This window comes from Macaca fascicularis, chromosome 6 (genome assembly GCF_037993035.2).
Source record: "Macaca fascicularis isolate 582-1 chromosome 6, T2T-MFA8v1.1".
NCBI lineage: Eukaryota > Metazoa > Chordata > Mammalia > Primates > Cercopithecidae > Macaca > Macaca fascicularis.
Genome location: NC_088380.1, coordinates 38,177,144 through 38,194,988, shown reverse-complemented (window position 1 = coordinate 38,194,988; position 17,845 = coordinate 38,177,144). Strand labels below are relative to the sequence as shown.

General features: G+C 42.5%; 1 protein-coding gene across 1 annotated transcript in view; it reads right to left on the bottom strand.

The window, feature by feature from the left end:
• Positions 1-500: 500 nt before the first annotated feature.
• Positions 501-17,845, bottom strand: part of LOC102125253 (GDNF antisense RNA 1) — a 37,249-nt gene continuing 19,904 nt past the window's right edge. Inside the window, exons 4-12 of the mRNA XM_073993181.1 lie at positions 15,009-15,068; positions 13,684-13,892; positions 13,003-13,098; positions 11,582-11,769; positions 11,062-11,143; positions 7,891-8,009; positions 3,984-4,097; positions 2,201-2,357; positions 501-1,784 (exon numbers count right to left, since the gene is read on the bottom strand). Of these exons, the coding sequence (XP_073849282.1) occupies positions 15,040-15,068 (29 nt within the window). The 3' untranslated portion in view covers positions 501-1,784; positions 2,201-2,357; positions 3,984-4,097; ... (4 more) ...; positions 13,684-13,892; positions 15,009-15,039. The remainder of the gene's footprint in view (positions 1,785-2,200; positions 2,358-3,983; positions 4,098-7,890; positions 8,010-11,061; positions 11,144-11,581; positions 11,770-13,002; positions 13,099-13,683; positions 13,893-15,008; positions 15,069-17,845) is intronic.

Below are 17,845 nucleotides of genomic sequence, written 5' to 3'. Positions count from 1 at the left end.
TCTGCATACCATACCTTCTATGTGCTAGGACATGGCAATACATTAGTTATGAATCCTACCTACGAGAAACTACCAGGCTTTAAGCCAGGAGTGGTAATATGTGCCTGTAGTTCCAGCTACTCCAGAGACTGAGGCAGGAGGAGCGCTTGAGCCTGAGAAATTGAGGCTGCAGTGAGCTATGATCATACCATTGCACTTCAGCCTGGGTGACAGAGTGACACCAAAAAAAAAGAAAAAGAGAGAGAGAAGGAAGGAAGGAAGGAAGGGAGAGGGAGAGGGAGAAGGAGAGGGAGAGGGAGAGAGAGAGAGAGAAGGAAAGAAAGAAAGAGAGAAAGAGGAAGAGAGAGAAAGGAAGGAAGGAAGGAAGGAAGGAAGGAAGGAAGGAAGGAAGGAAGGAAGGAAGGAAGGAAGGAAGGAAGGAAACAAAAAAAAAGAAAGCTCACTCACAGCCTAACAAGGGCAATGGATATGTGATAATAACTATTCCATGAGATATGTTCTACAACAGAAGTACATTTAATGTTCAGAAATAGCACAAAAGTAGTAACATAAACACTGATCTTTGTAACATAAATAGGAGTTTACCAGGGAGGCAAGCATGAGGAAGATGGAGGATGGGTTAAGTAGGATTGGCTCAAAACAGGTATAGTGTGATTAACAAATTACTAGTAATTTGATTTTGCTAAGATTTCAGCAAATGTGCTGAGCATTTTTATCTGCTGTATCTTGACTTGTCTTCTTCTTTAAAACAAAGAAAGAAAAGAAATCTAGTTGTCCTAAGGACCGGTCGACGGACCTCATGTATGTGTGTGAAAATGTTGTCCATGACTCATCCACTTACAATATGATGACAACGCTAAGGGGAAAGACGCATAGTCAGTCAATGCTTCAGGCCTATGAGAAAATGTGCTCCCAGTTTCCTTCTGAATGTGTGGACCTTTTACAATAAGAAGCTTTCCTTGAAATAATGTTTCATTCCAGAATGGTAGAAATGAGTCCATACCTACAGACATAACAACAGCAAAAGCTATGGCAATTGCAGAATTCCTGAGCATGAAGAACAGCAACCAAAGTTGGATGAAGCCAGGGAAATCACAGCGCCTGGGGTGACACATGCTGAGAGCTGCACCCCACAGGGTGGTGCTTTCGTAAGTTGCAACAAGATTCACTTTTGAAGCTTGAGGTCTTCTGACTCTTCTACCACAATATGTAAATACAAGCCAGAAAGCAAAAAGCCTCTAAAAATTACAGTAGCCTTCATGTCAACTCCAAAATACCTCTTGAGCCATAAGGAAGATGACAACATTGCAAATGAAAATGCAAGCATCTTGCACGCGGTTCAGCTCTGAGTGTTCCACTCCCACTGCCAACAGTCTGATGTGGGATTGTTTCTGGTTACTCAGACCTGCTCGAGTTAGTTTACCTCCCTGTGGCCTTCCTGACAAGCCATATGGATAGGAACTACAAAGTACTGGGAGACCCGGATACCAGTCTCAGTTCAATTCGTTCTTTCATTTATCCAGAATTGTTGGAGGACAAGTGAGTTCTCCACTTATTGGATAAATAAGTTTTCCAAACAACTGAAAATTTTGGCTAGCCACAAGATTTTTGCACTTTTATTGTTTAAATAGGAGAAATTCTCCTAAGATATGGAATATATTAAGAGCATCGTCCCTGGACCCTGAATGCCTGGGTCTGAATCTCAGCTCCAATGCATGCTTGCGGTGTGATGTTGGGCAAGGGACGGAACTTCTCTCCGCTTCCAGGGATAATGATAGTCCCTGCTTCAGAAAGTAGAAAGAGTAAATAAATTAACCACACAAAACAGAACAGTATCTAGCACATAAAAATTGTTTCAGTAAGTATTATTGTTATTACTGTAAACAGAATGACTAACAGAAAATATGAGGCTTTTCTTCTCAGAATCATCACTATAACCACTAAGCAAAATATTGTATATGTATATATGCATATTATTTACATATATAATATATATTTATAAGTATACAAACATTTTATGTATTTATGTATACACATACTTTATACAACCACACACTCACTAAATCTATATATATACATATATATTTATGCATCTATACATGCATATATATGTATACACACACACACACTCTCTCTAGATGTAAATATATAAAATCATGCCCTCATAACCCACTGGAATACATTAGGGAACTACATTTACCTTAAATGACCTCAGAAGTTTTAGCTTCTAGTTTTTCACGCTTTGTGTTTGCCTGTTTTAAACATTCTGGTCTCTTTCATTGGTGGAACTGCTAGCAGCCATGTCTGGCTATGTCTGACTTCTTCCTCCCCTGAGTTGTTCTTCTATTCTTCCATGACTGAGAAACCAGATTGCAAAGCTTGTTAGAATTGTGGCTAACATAAGAGCACAGAGTTCTGAATGAGAATCTCAGAGGCTCCTCTATGAATAAAACGGATGGGCTTTAATATTTGTACACCGGATCACCTGCTATGGCTGATCTGATCACCGTGTTTAGCTTGCTTTCTGATTCTTGAACCTGTTCTTAATCTGTGCTTTTCAGCTGTGCTCACAGGACCATCAGGCTGTGTGAGCAGATTTCAGGGGCTACCATGGTGTAGAAAGGGGTGGCCAAGGTGGAGTTTAATCTAGGAAGGCTCCAAGCCCTCCATTTTTGCTTCAACCAGAGAAGCTCTGAGATGTTTTATATACTGGGCTTCTGCATAGGATGCCATTGCAAAAAGGCTTCCGCTGCTACATTAATAAATAAAGTTGGCAACTACCGTTCTACAGAGTTATGTTTGCTAGATAAATGGCATCTGGACATACACTCTTTTATGTATGTTTGAAATATTTCAAATAAAAAATGAGAGTCACAAGCCAAACCAACACTAGGGATTAAACATAACAAAAATTCATATGTAATAAATGAGACTGGGCATCTACAGAAAACATTTCCAAATAAACCACCGTAACTATGATTTGTAAATTTTGTAATGATGTTAGGTTAACCCCACATCCCACCACAGAGCCACCACGTTAAAAGTCAATAAATGTAAAATAAGTGTAATTTTAAGAAGTCTAAAATGTTAATGATGGCTACAAATAGACGGGGCTTGAGTTACATGATTGGGAAAAGGGGAATTTTAAGAATGGTTTGTCAGGGTTTTTCCAGAACTCATGAAAAGAGATTCTAATAGTTGATACTAGGTTTCTATTCAGTAACATCCATACACTGGAAATGGACATATTAGCATGATGGAAACAATCTTCCAGTAACATTAAGCTCCCTCTTGTTCTAACTAACTCCATCTTACTAACTGTATCAGTTAGAATTGTTTTGTCTGCAAGAAACAAACAAAAACTCCCACAAAAACAGCAGTGGTTTAAACAAGACCAAAATTTATTTATTTAGTTAGTTATTTGTTTGTTTGTTTTTTGAGATGGAGTCTTGCTCTGTATCCCAGGCTGGAGTGCAGTGGCATGATCTCGGATCACTGCAACCTCCGCCTCCCAGATTCAAGCAATTCTCCTACCTCAGCCTCCCGAGTAGCTGGGATTACAGGTGTGTGGCACCACACTCAGCTAATTTTTGTATTTCTAGTAGAGACGGGGTTTCGCCATACTGGCCATGCTGGTCTTGAACTTCTGACCTCAAGTGATCCACCTGCCTCGACCTCCCAAAGTGCTGGGAATACAGGCATCCCAGCCAAGATCAAAATTTATATTTATCAGTTGAGAAGCCTGGAGGGAGGTAGTCCAGGTCTGCCATGGCACTCGATGGTGTCAGGGGCCCAGACCTGCTCTACTTTATTGCTCTGTTATGAGCATCTGCCATTCTCAAGGTCTCTTCTGGTCCAAAATGGCTGCCAGAGTTCCAGACATTGCAGCCACTTTCCAGACAACAGGGAACAGGAAGAAGAAGAGGAAATCCCTCTTCCTTCAAGGAGACTTTTAAGAAGTTTTACAGACCCCTTCTGCTTACCTCATATTGACAACAACTTAGTCACATGGCCACACAGAACTGCACAGAAGGCTGGGAACTGTAGTCTGTATTCCAGACAGTTCTGTGCCCAGCCAAAACTCAGGTACTCCAGTACTAACAAAGAAGGAAAAATAGATATTGAATGACAACAAAAGTCTCTACCATGCCAAATTATCTCCTTGACATCTCTTGGTATTGCTCCTGTGGTGTGTGCAACAGTGCAAGGGTGCAGTGTTAAGCTCTGAAGGCCCCAGATGGCAGCTCGGGGGAAAATACTATACAGCAAATTATTTTCCCTATTTCCACTTCCTGAGTGAACCCACTCACCAAGAATAGAGTGGTATCCCATTGTCTGCTTTTCTCCCAATTATATTCTTAAAAATTAATTTTCAAATCCATGTAAAGCCACAAACACTTGTTAGGTGCCTTTTATGATTTATACAATGGAATACTATTCAGCAATGAAATGTAGCAAATTATTAATATACAGAACTTCAATGAATCTTGAGAAAATTATGCTGAGTAAAAACAGCCAGAAAGAAAAACAGAGTACATGTTGTATGATTCCATTTATATAAAATTCCAGAAAAACACAAACTCATCTGTAGTGACAGGAAGCAGAATAGTGGTTGTTTGAGAACAATGGGAGGAAGGGGGGCGACTTGCAAAGGGACATGAGAAACTTTAGGGCTGATGAATGTGTTCATTATCTTGATTGCAGTGACGGTTTCATGGGTATAGACATATATCAAAACTCATCAAGCGGAAAACTTTAAACACATACAGTTGATCCTACATCATATATGCCTTGATAAAGCTGTAAAATACTTTTTTAAGAAAAACTTATTACGTGCCTGGTGCTATACTAGGCATGGGAGGCACAAGATAAAGGTATAAGGTCCTGTCCTCAAAGGTCTCACAGCCCAGTAAGTCATCCTGATTAATGAATTAGGCTTGTGAGTATAGATAGGGTAAATAGATCCTGAGTCCCAACACACTAAGAAGGCACTCAGCCTACAGACTGAGGGTCAGACTTTGTCCCATAAGTACTCCCAGCCCCCAAACCCAGCCTGAAACAGGCTTCAGTATTTGACAATGAGGAGCACCATGTATACATGCACCTACTTCTACTAAAGCTCTGGATACACATGGTGAACAATATGCTAATATCTTAAACATCCCATGGTAAATTGTATATTTTCCACTCTTAGAAATGGGATCCAATGACATGTTCTCTTCACTTTCCACATCTGTGTTGCAGAACCAGGAAGGACCCATGACAAAGAAGTAGTTGGCACAAATGAATCTTCTGATGGAACAGTCTGCTGAGGCAGCTACTTGGAATCTGCTGTTTCCGGTGACCAATACCACTCATGTTTGACATCTCTTGGTATTGCTCCTGTGGTGTGTGCAACAGTGCAAGGGTGCAGTGTTAAGCTCTGAAGGCCCCAGATGGCAGCTCGGGGGAAAATACTATACAGCAAATTGTTTTCTCTATTTCCTCCTCAATCTTGCCCCCCTAGTTCCTAGAGCTTATGAAGGTCCACAGAATGTATCCTTAGAACTGAAAGCTGTTGCTCCTACCTTTTCCACCTTGAGAAAAAAAAAATCATTAGTTGCAGTGCAAATAGTTTCATCACAAAAACGTAATAAAACTGATCAACTGAAAATCCTTGCGGAAGAAGAGATTTTTTTCTCATCTCCCTTAAGCCCTTCCCATGTTGGTCTGTGGAGCCTGAACATCACTGAGTAGGGAATGTCATACAGGATTGCATTAAGTGCTCCCCACAACCCAAAATACCTCCCCTTTAGCCTAATATAACATCTGACACCCTTGCATGAATCCTTTTAGTCTAAGACGCTGAGGCTGAATTGTCCTCTGAGAAAAGAAAGCAAAAACCCAACTGGCCTACATCACTAAGGAGACCTTGAAAGATTGATGTAAGATAGCCCCTGATGGAAGAGAATGGGCAGGGCCCACAGGGATGACCTGCAGAATCACTGTGGACCTGCTGGGGGGGTGACAAAGGACAATGGGAGAAGGAGGAGGTAGTGAAAATAAACTTTGGTTGTGCCAAATTTTCTGAAGAGCCAGCACTTCTTACTGTGAAAAACTGATCTGGAGCGAAGTGATGAATTATCCCATCCAAAATTACCAATTCTTTTCAAGCACTCCTTTCACTTTTATTCAATCCCCTAATAAAAGCAGACTTGCTGTCCTCATTAAGCCCAACGTATTGGCATCTGAAGTGTACTGATGTACTCATATGTTATTTCCCTAATTACACTGGAACTTGCAATGCCCAAGAACTCTGTTGATGAAAATAATCCTTCTGTAATATTTCCTTTTTGATTGGGCACCTCTGGGCATTAAAAACACATTTTCAATGAAAACTAGGAAGGGCTTTCTTAGTTCTTATCACATTAATCTTGTCATCTAAACTTTTCTACTGGAAAGCTAGCTTCTTCCATAAATCCTTTTCTCAAATTATTTTGGAAGTAACCTGAGATACTACATCAATGAGAAGGCCCAGAGCAGATGTGGGAGGAAAGAAAGAGGAATTAATGACAAGCTTCAGCATTTATTCTTTGACGACTAGCAGCTTAAACCCCCTAAATAGAACATGTGAATAATCAACTCACTCCTGAAGCTGAAGGGAATAGTTTTATCTGAAACAGAAGTCCCTCATTATAATACAGTTTTCATGATCAGATATTTCCAAAGGGGCAGAGAGGGAGGGGACAGGGAAACGTCAAAATATATCCATCCAAACCCAACATTGAAAAGCCCACAAAACACATTTGGCTACAAGTTGGAGTCAGTTCTAAATCCCAGTATGTCACACAGGCGTCTCACAGCATTCACCACAACACCCCTGTGACTGTCCCAAGCACATCCACATCTTGCCCTTGGACAAGTCACACCTTGTCTCTGAGTCTTGTTTCTCACCCATACAAAGGAAAGGTTTGCCTAAGGGACCTCTGCAGTCTGTCAAAATCCATCCTATAATGGATGTAGGATATATCCTACAGTGGAATTACACTGATGCTCTCCTGGTGGCCCTGCTATGTCTTAATTTTTTGGTGCCTTAAGTCCTTACAGCATGACACTTCTCAAGACTACCCAAGGAAGCACACCTTCAGTGTTTTGCAATACCACATGTTATGGTTTGGCTGTATCCCCACCCAAATCTCATCTTCCATTGTAGCTCCCACAATTCCCATGTGTCATGGGAGGGACCCAGTGGGAGGTGACTGAATCATGGGGGCAGGACTTTCCCGTGTTGTTCTCATGATAGTGAATAAGTCTCATGAGAGCTGATGATTTTATAAAGGGGAGTTCTCCTGCACAAGCTCTCTTGCCTGCTGCCATGTAAGATGTCCCTTTGCTCTTCCTTCATCTTCTGCCACAATTGTGAGGCCTCCCCAGCCATGTGGAACTGTGAGTCCATTAAATCTCTTTTCTTTATAAATTATCCAGTCTCGGGTATGTCTTTATTAGCAGCATGAGAACAGACCAATGCACCACATCCAAAATGCCAAGAGAGAACCTGTTTGGGTGCATATTCAGAGTGGTTCATGGAAAAGCTACCAATGGAGGCCTACTGCCTGCTGAATGGACCTTCTAAGCACTACCAATGCAGAATAGCCCAGAACTAAGGGAGATTTTGCCCCTCAGGAGACATCTAGCAAAATCTGGAGACAATTTTGGTTGTTACAACTTGGTGGGAAGGGGTTGCTCCTGGCATCTAGTGAGTAGAAACCACAGGTGCTGCTAAACATCCTACAATACACAGGACAGCCACCAATAACCAACAACCATTCTGCCCAAAACGTCAATAGTGCCGAAGTTGAGAAACCAGGCCTAAGTCCACAGACCCAGCAGTGTGGGGCAGCCAGCTCTTACCAGTGCATGAGAGTTAAATGTGTTCATCTCCTTCCAGTTCCACGTTCATGAGGTCACTCTGGCAAAAAGAAATCTGCCATGGTGGGAGGATTTGCACCACAGAAATCAGCAAATCAGCTCTACAAATCAAAGCAATTTTATGTCTGCGAGCAAGTTATTAAACATTTAACAACACATCGCTAATCCAAACTTCTGAAGTAACTCGGAAGCCCAAAGTTCTTTCAGCAAGAAGGCTATCATGTAGTGAGATGACTTTACCTATGGACAAGAAGTGGGACTTCCTAACATTACCACAACAACCATGACAAAAAGGAAGGACACAGAATGAGGGACATCGTGGGCAGGTATTGGAAGAGTCTCCTGTTCTTTGGTTCCATTTTCTTACTTATATATATGCACTGCCTTCTTCCAAAGAGCACTTGAGGGGACAATTAGGAAATACACAACAGGCTTGTTTACTAAACTGCTCAGAGGAAAAGCATAATGAAAAAATAATAACTCAATACATTTAATTTTGAAAAATTGACATACAAAAATAAAGATCAACACACAACAGGTGCCAAGCCCGAGGAGCAGGCAAGCTGATCCTTCCGCCCCTAGCCCAGCTGCCTGAAAGACACATTTCCTAGTGGGTCCTGGATGCTGGTAAAGCTGGACTCTACCAGACCCCCCACGAGGAACCGCAGGGCCCCCTCTTGCCTTCCAGGGCTCCGCACGGAGGATGGAATGCCCTACAGAAACTCAAGCCACATTGTAGGGAAACCCTTTTCCAGCTTGCTCTTTATTGCTGTCTTGATATTTGCCTCTGGTTGCTATGGCAAAATCTGGCATTGGAATTTTTCTGGGAACAAATAGGAAATAGTTGTGGGGGAAGTTCAAGATCCTACATACATTTAGGTTTGGTTATAAACACTCATAGTAAAATAAAGTGTTGACTCATTAAACCCAAAATAAACCAAAAAAGAATTTTTTAAAATCCTCTTTCAAAAACTCTTACTTTGTTGCAAAGGTGACCAGCTAGAAAGTTCTTTGCTCTTATGGACAAGATCGTCAGCAAAATGAACTAACAGGGTAGAGGACCGATCAGTTGGGAAACCGGTCACCCCATGCCAAGTCACACTCTGCCTTTAGCATGTTTCATTTCTGGAGCTGGAAGTGCTCACCCTACGCAGAAGAAATTTTCCATTTGCAGGAGTGGATTATTTTGTCCAGTCTCACTGAGGAATATGCCAGGACTGCAGCCATTTGAACTCTGGCACCAAGGGTCTGGAAAAGCTTAGGAGGACATGCAGGCCTGTGGCACACCTTGAACCCAGATGGACCAGGTGTCTCTTTGTTAGTGTCTAGTGATATAGTTTGGATGTGTGTCCCCACCCAGATCTCATGTTGAATTGTAATCCCTAATGCTGGAGGAGGGGCCTGGTGGGAGGTGTTTGGATCATGGGGGCAGATCCCTCATGGCTTGGTGCCATCTTCACAATAGTGAGTGAGATGTTATGAGACCTGCTCATTTAAAAGTCTGTAACACCTACCCCCATCCCCAATCTCCCTTGCTTGCTCCTGCTTTCAACTTGTGGCATGCCTGTTCTCCATTCCCCTTCCGCCATGATTAAAAGCTCCCTGAGGTTTCACCAGAAGCTGAGCAGATGCCAGCACTGTGCTTCCTGTATAGCCTGCAGAACTATGAGCCAATTTAACCTCTTTTCTTTATAAATTACCCAGTCTCAGGTATTTCTTTATAGCAACGTAAGAATAGTCTAATACATCTATCTTTCCCTAAGGCCACTATATCTGAAGAGTTCCTGCATCTCCACTTTTCACCTAAGCCCCAACTGTTCTCTCAGTTCACATCCACAGCTCACATCGCCTGACTTGTCTCCTAGGGCCAGCCACATATGTGGGAAGAAACATTGCCATCCATACACAGTGAATTGAAGAGGGCGAAAGTCCTCTCCACCCTGTATGGGCTAGCTGGTGTGATGTCCCTAGCATTCAAGGCTATCATCAAAATACAAAGTCTCTTAAGAGATGTATGGAGAGGTATCACATCATAGACTTTACCGAAGATTTCAAAGGGGAGATTCTTCAAGTGCCATCTGTCTCCAACCTATCTTTTTTCCATCCCATCTCCTAATGTTCCCCAAAAACCTAGCTCGGCTCCAGTCAAGTTCATACCTTACTATCTCTTGCATCTACCATAGATGCATCAGAAATAATGATAAAAATATGTTACTACATACAGCAATCTTTACTTACCAGAGTATCTCTAAAAGACAACATATTTGTTTGGAGTAAATACTTAGGTAAGCCATTTGGGAAGGAGAAGAGAGATCTCAAAGTTGTGTTCAAATAGCAAACAGTGGTCACTGAAGTATTATTTATAAAATAAGGGAGGAAAGAAAAAGCAACAGGTAAAAGGAGGCAGGGCCTGTGTGGGAGGGGACTAAAGAGATAACACGTGTAAGAACAACTATTTTTCTAGAAGTCACCACCACCTGACAGTGTTCCAATTTCTTTATACGAATCAACTCATTCAACTCTTACTACAGTCCGATGAAGTAGTTAGTAATATTATCCCCATTGCACAGGTGGGGAAACAAAGCCCCGAACCCTTCAGTAACTTGCCCAAGGTTACCTGGCTTGTGAATGGTGGAGATAGCAAGTGATGGTCGGACTCCAGACTGTACTTTCCTCAGTGGGGAAGCCTCTGCTTGCAGTTGAGGAAGGACTGCAAAGCAGTAGACTTAAAAGATCTTAACAAATATAAGAAGTCACCAACATAAGACACACCATTGTCTTATGTATTGTTACCAAAGGAAACGTGCTGCCAATTAGACTATGACACACCAACACAGCAAGACAGAGTCTGGTTTCCAAGATATCAAATACTCAACTAGGAAAAACGTACATATTGGAAATGATGAACACAGTATCAAAACGGAATATGAATCTGTTTGTTGTGGGGGTTACAGTGAAACCTCCATCATCTTCCCTTTGAAACTCCACAGTAAACTCCACATTTCTCACAAATGCTTTCGTGAGCATTGATTCTTGAGAGGAGGTGGTGGCAAGGAAGAACTCCTAGAAGTGCCATTTGTGTGTGTGCACGGGTGCCCACATGTGTGCAGAGGCAGAGCAAAGACAATTTTAGCAAATGCAAAATGTACTTACCCTATATTTAGTTACGCAAAGAAAATGTACCTTCATTATTTTCTATAATTGATCAAATCTTTCTCCAGAGTCCTTCACTTTACTAAGTAAAGAAGGAAAATTACATGTCATCTAGTCCAATAATTTTAAATGCCTTCTGGATATTTTGGTATTGCAGCACCTCGTCGCCTACCACGCTCCACTTTCCCATTTTTCTTCAAGATGACCCCTGGGGGAAGGGTCTGCTTCATGTTGGTAGGAAAGGGGAGGAAGGTCCTTGGCCCACATGATTCATATGTGCAGGTTCCTGGCCTGTCCTCCAGTTCATCTAGTTCCCACCCTAGAAGGTCTCAATACTGAAGTCTGTGGCTGATCAATGCCTGCTGTGTGCTCACCAGGGCCATGCTGACTCAGCTCCACTTAGGTCCTCACAGGAGCTGCATATCCTTCTGAGGTCTGGCTATGTCTCCCATTCCATCTCCCCCTGGGCAGTCCCCCCACTGGCAACCCCCTGATAAGCTCATCAGCTGGGACTACTTACTCATGGCACTCATGGCATGCTTGTTCAATGAGCTTCGGTGTGACTTCCAGTTCCTTCCAATCGCAGCTCCTTGCCAGCTGTCATGAGGCTGTCATATTAAAGAAGCTAATTGCCATCCTAGATATACCAGTGATCTCCTGAGGGGCTCACCTATTGGTAGCTACCTGTGCCCAGGAGACAACAGTCGCCTGAAGGGGAAACATAAACATTATACAATGTTGCAATTAGTGTTAATGGAATAAATAAAGATCAAGATCACCTACTGAGCACATTAGCATGCAGATAGCATGTTCTAGTCCTAGTGGATACTCAGTATATTTCCAGCTTAGTCCGTGATTTCAGACTGGAGTTCCATGAAGACAGAGACAATGCTTATCTTGTTCATCATTGTATTTACAGGCATAATGGGCACTGAATATTTGTCAGATGCATGTTAAAGTTTAAAAAGGGAAGAATAGCAAGTCATTTACATTAAAGGATAATGTTGTCTAGGCCAGTGGAGATTACTTAAGTGGAGATAACTTTATCCCCCAGAAGACATTTGGCAACCTCTGGAGACATTTTTGGTTGTCACAACCGGGGAGGGGAAGCTACTAGCATCCAGAGATGCTGCTCAACATTCCACTATGCATGTGACACCCCCCAAAAAGCAAAGAAATTTGGCCTAAAATGTCAATAGTGCTAGAACTGAGAAACTCTGATCTAAGGATTTGAGAGCTACAGATCACGGTGTGCTGGTAAATGTTAACAACAGGCTCTCTGGGTAAGGGAGGGACTCCTGATTCATAATGTTTACCAATTTACATGAAATAAATACTACAACCATGGTTGATTTCAAGCTCCAACAAGACATCATGAAACACACAGTTGGGAAAAGGGCATAGCAGAGCACACTGTTATATAATATTTCCACCCTGCAGTTAAAATAGACAGAAATAACCCCAACAGCATAGACAATAGTAACATATAGTAAAACAATTTGAAAGTAATGAATTTCGAGTATCATTATTACTTTGTTTTTAATGAAATTTATTTAAATGTAAGTTTAGGCCATTTCACTTTTATAATGGCTGTATTTAATAAGTGGCTCACAACATTCCTGAAATTTTAACATCGGCCCTTGTGAGTCCGTATGAGCAACATACCTAAGGGATAATGCAAATGGGAAGAGATAAGTTGAAGGGTTGAAGGGAGGCAAGAGGACAAGCTGCAAACATCAAACAGTGCCCTTGGCCCGTGTAGCAAGAGGAGGCTGAAGAGCAGGGGAGACATCCTGAAGCATGGAGCACCTTGTGAGATATGAGCATGGGAGCCGTTCAGAGGAGAAAAGGTGTTGGGATGTGTTACCTAATGGGTGACCCCAGTTGCTCTACTTTGAAACATTAAAAATCCAGCTTCCAGCTGGTTGTGGTGGCTCACACCTGTAATCCCAGCACTTTGAGAGGCTGATGCAGAAAATCACTTGAGGTCAGCAGTTCGATATCAGCCTGGGCAATGTAGCAAGACCCCACCCATCTCTACAAAATAAAAATTAAACAAATTAGTCAGTCACAGTGGTGTGTATCTATAGTTCCAGCGACTCAGGAGGCTGAGGCTGGAGGATCATTTGAGCCCAGGAGTTTGAGGCTTGCAGTGAGCTATGATTGTGCCACTGTACTCCAGCCTGGGTGACAGAGGGAGATCCTGTCTCAAAAAAAAAAAAAAAACTTACAAAATCCTCTCTCATATATCTATCTATAGATAGATTAGATAGGTAGATAGATAGATAATATAGATGGATAGATAATAGATAGATAGATAGATAGATAGATAGATGGACAGATAGATATGGATATAGGTGATATAGATACAGATGTAGATACAGATATATTAATAGATATACCCTAGTGGTTCTGAGTAACACCATATTAAAAGTAAAAGCAAATGAAAACAGCATTCCTCAGTGCCTCCCCTAACACAAAGTGAGAAGTGAATAGAATTTAAAGGAAGGGAAATGTATATACACTTTCCTATTTTCTTAAGAATAAAACATCGAGGACTGTCTCCCATAGTGTTCTATCACATTGTGCAGGCTTAATAAATAAAGAATTTAAACTACCTACCTTCCCCAAGGGAGACAGGCAAATGCACACTGGCATGAGAACGTACTGCTCACGTTGGAGGGCTTCTGTCTGCTCCCCCAGGAGAATCTGGCCCAGTAAAGGAAGCACTGCTTTCGTGTGTGCTTTAGACGTCTATCCAGAGCTGCCGTCCTCATGGCTGGAGAAGTGAACAGCAAGCAGAGCTGATCCTGCTAAACTGCAGCCACTTCCTGAGGTTTGGGATGAACACATCAAGGTCTCAAGACAGAGGGCCGGGACAGCATAGCTTCTCCCTCTGTAGACTAGGGCTGCTGAATGCAAGGAAGTCCATGTAGCCCCAGAGAGCCCAGCAGGTCTCCCCACAGTCCCACTCCTCCACTTCCGGTGACACCTACCATCTGCCCACCTCAATGGACCTGCTCTCTGTTCAACAAGTAGAGTGTTTGAATTCACATTTTCCTTTATAAAAATCCTCAGAAGGCCACATCTCAAAAAAATATCCACATATGAAAGTGGGATTTGGCAGAGAAAATAGAATGGGGAGGGTTATTCTTAGGCCCAGGAAAGGGGGGGCCCTAGTATTCCTCTGGTTGTGCCCTTCATATGGGGTGAAGAGTTCAGGGGCACAGAGATGTACCCACCTGGAGCCTGCAGCCTGCATCTCCTCTTTTGGACTATGTCTTGGGTACCAGAGACCCTGAATCCCCTGTCCAAGTGATCTTAATTCCACTTCCAGAGCTTTCTCCAGGCCTGTTTCTCTCCAAGGCAGGTCACACCACCAGTGCACACACCCCTAAGCTAAGGGGTGCTGTTTGTGGGGATACAGCTTGGATGTGTAGGCTAGGATGTCCACACACATATGTGTACCGCTCCCTTATATGGGACTGCCAGGGTGGGAAGAAATGAGGGACAGGCCACAGGCCATGGGCTAGGTGTTCACACCCTCTGAGCCACCACATTCCTGCATGGTGCTCCAAGACCCCACAGATTCTCAGTGCACAGCAGCCCTTGTGCACAAGTGTCTTTATCAAGGCAGGAGGATGGAGCATCTTTTATTTAACACTTTGCCAGCTTGATTTATCACTTTTAAATATTGAGGTATGGTATATGAGCCTCCGTTTTTACACTTGCAGGGCTCCACAAAAGTTAGGGAAGGACCTGGGGAAGGAAAAACGTTTAAGGGAGGGATGGGGGATTATCAGGATCGAAAAGGACCAAAATTGTTTCTTTGCTATGTGGTGCTTAAAACAGTGCCCAGAACATAGTAAGTATTCAAATCTTTGTTGAAACAGAAAAGTTGGAGGGGGGAGGGAGAGAGAAAAAGAGAATTCAAATCCTGTCTTTACCATTCCACTTGTGCATCCTTGGGCAAGTATTTCAACATCCCTGATCCTCAATGTCCTCATCTGGAAAAAGGAGAAGCCACGCTTATCACACAGAAGAACAAATTAGTGTTAACTGCTTACACTGTTCTCAATACCATCACCATTTTCATTAAATGCTCCCCCCTCAATCCCATTTAATTTATAAGATGTAATTTGAGTATCGATTTATTTCAAATAACCTCAGGGAGGCTATTTCTCCTGACATGCCCAATGCAGAGAGAGAAATATTTCATGATCAGCCCCACCAACATCCTCAAATGCCCCCCTACCACCATAGCAGGTACTGCTGGTGTCCGCCCATACCCCTAGGCACTCATCACTTCAGCACTCAGTAGTCTGACTTCCAGTTGCCAAACCAGCATTTCTTTGCATAAAGGCATCCCCAGACCTCCAGAGCCCACTTAGCCACTTGCATGGCAGGACTGCCTTCAACCAGTGATGGGCAGGAGTTGGTAGGAATACCCTGGCTCTCTTACTCCTAGAGTAAGATAACTCTGCCGTGCATGTTCTACACTGAATCCCAGCAGGATCATGTTCTAGTTACCCTTAGTGATAACTTGCTTGTAATAGACACTTTGGTTGCTACACAACGAGTATGCCTGAGTATGGCCATGCCGGTTACTACGGCCAGTATTCCTTCTAATTGCTCAGTGCTCATGCCTTATCACTTGTTAAATATTTTCCAAATCACCCCTTCACATTTAACCAACAAGTTGCTCCCCCAAGTGATTCTTAAGAAACGTGAATATTGTATAAAAGTAGATCCAATAGCAATTTCACCTAATAAACTACTATTTATTAGTCTCCCCCTTGTTTCTGTGATGTATGGCATTAAAAGGCAATAGTTAAACGAAGAAGAAATGGACAATAAAAGATCATTCAGTGCTTCCAGCAAACACCACAGATTTTTTGTTGCTGTTGGAAACCTTCCCACGTGTGTGAGTGAAATGCCATGACTACACACAGTGTATCAAATAGGCATCTGCTCTCAAGTGCTTTTGTACTTGGCAGTGACCTCAGGGCTTGACAAATATGTTGTCTCCGTGTTTTTATTTATTATCTCATAATCCTTTGGATGGTGACAAATTCTAAGATTATAACAAATATATTACGATACCAATATGAATGTAATGTAACAAAAAGATGACCTAGATCTATGGTAGGTGAATGCCAACCCAAACAGTGGCTAAACTGAGCAGCTGTTCGCAATTAGGTCCAATTAACAAGTTTTAAACACGGCATCACCGGGAACCTCTTTGAAGTGTGTTGCTCCATGAAGGTTTTGCTTGAAAGGGGTTTCCCAATGGGAACCAGTCAAAACCCTCAGCTGAACAGCTTCACTTCCTCTTTAGACTTCAGTGCCATGTAGAGTTCACACTTTTAATTCATCTTCCCCAGTTTTGTGTATAAATATTTCAGACATGTAAAGAAATGTCTGGAAAGGCATCTTTGCTGAAAAGGACATTGTGAAACCAGGAAGGAGGAAAGCAGGGGGCAGGGCTCCTGGGCTCTACTTGGCAATCTGTTGAAACGACGATCCTTACAGAAAAGGAAATTGCAAAACAACATCTAGGTATTCAATAGGCATATGAGAGCATCATCTACTCTGAAATAGAAGCTCCATGAGGGCAAGAACTTGGTCTGGCTCATCATCGTACCCCTAGTACCTACTAACTAGACTGGCACACAGCAGACCTACTATAGATGTTAGATGAATGAATGAATGGCTTTTTACTGAATGAATAAACAAATGCTTGAATGAACTAATAAAATAAATAAAGTATATACATACGCTTGGAAAACACAAGCTATTTTATAAAATCTAACTCACATGAGTACGTGTGACACAAAAGCACACAGAGGCACACATACAACACACACAAGCACACACAGAAAAAGCCAGAAATTTGTCTTGATTCTCCTAATAATTTTGCTGGTCCTGCCTATTTGGTGATCATTTGGGACTTACATTTCAGCTTCATTTTTTGTATCTGACAAAAAGAAGGGAAATGCAAGGTTGGACAGAATGCACCTAGAGTGGTGTCTGGCACATGGTAAGCACATAATAAATATTTGAGGACTAATGCATGAAAAAACTACATGGTTCTCCACCATCCCTGGCCAGAAGAGGCTCTGACATCTCTGCGTTTCACTCCTTGTGCATTTCCTAAGTCTTGTTCACTGGCTTTCCTGCAAGTCCCTCTCATTCGAGGACAACATGCCCAGCTCCAAAGGAGAGTTTTGGAAGAAGAGAGAGGGAGCCACCTTCCTTCCCTCCAGGCCTTGGGGAGACAGTGGAGTCAGTGGCTTTGTTGTAGGTGAAGTGAGATGCTTATTTAGGAGATGCTCCGCAGCCAGTGAGAGATCTGCCAGGAGGCAGGGCTTCAAAACCTGGGTTGCCTGGTACAATGCTGATTCCTGGGTTCCAGCCCTAAAAGGCTCACACTCAGTGGGTCTCGGGTATAACCCAAGAATCTGCACAATAACAACGACCCTGGTGATTCTGATGCAGACGATAAACTACTAGAGCCACTGGGCTAGAAGGAAAGCCTTCCAGAGGGAGAAAGATGTTCACCCCAGAGTGCCTACATCTGGTGGGTTGGTGCCATCCTGAGGCATCCTTCAGGGAAGTCCTCAAGCATTCTCTAAACATGACTTTAACTGACATTAAAAGAGAAAGAACACACATTCTTTCTTTTCTGTGATGGTAGGGGACACACACAATTCAGCAACCAAAAGGTTTCAGTTCCCCAAAAGCCTAAAAGCACACTAATAAAGAAAAGGCTCTGGAGTGCAAC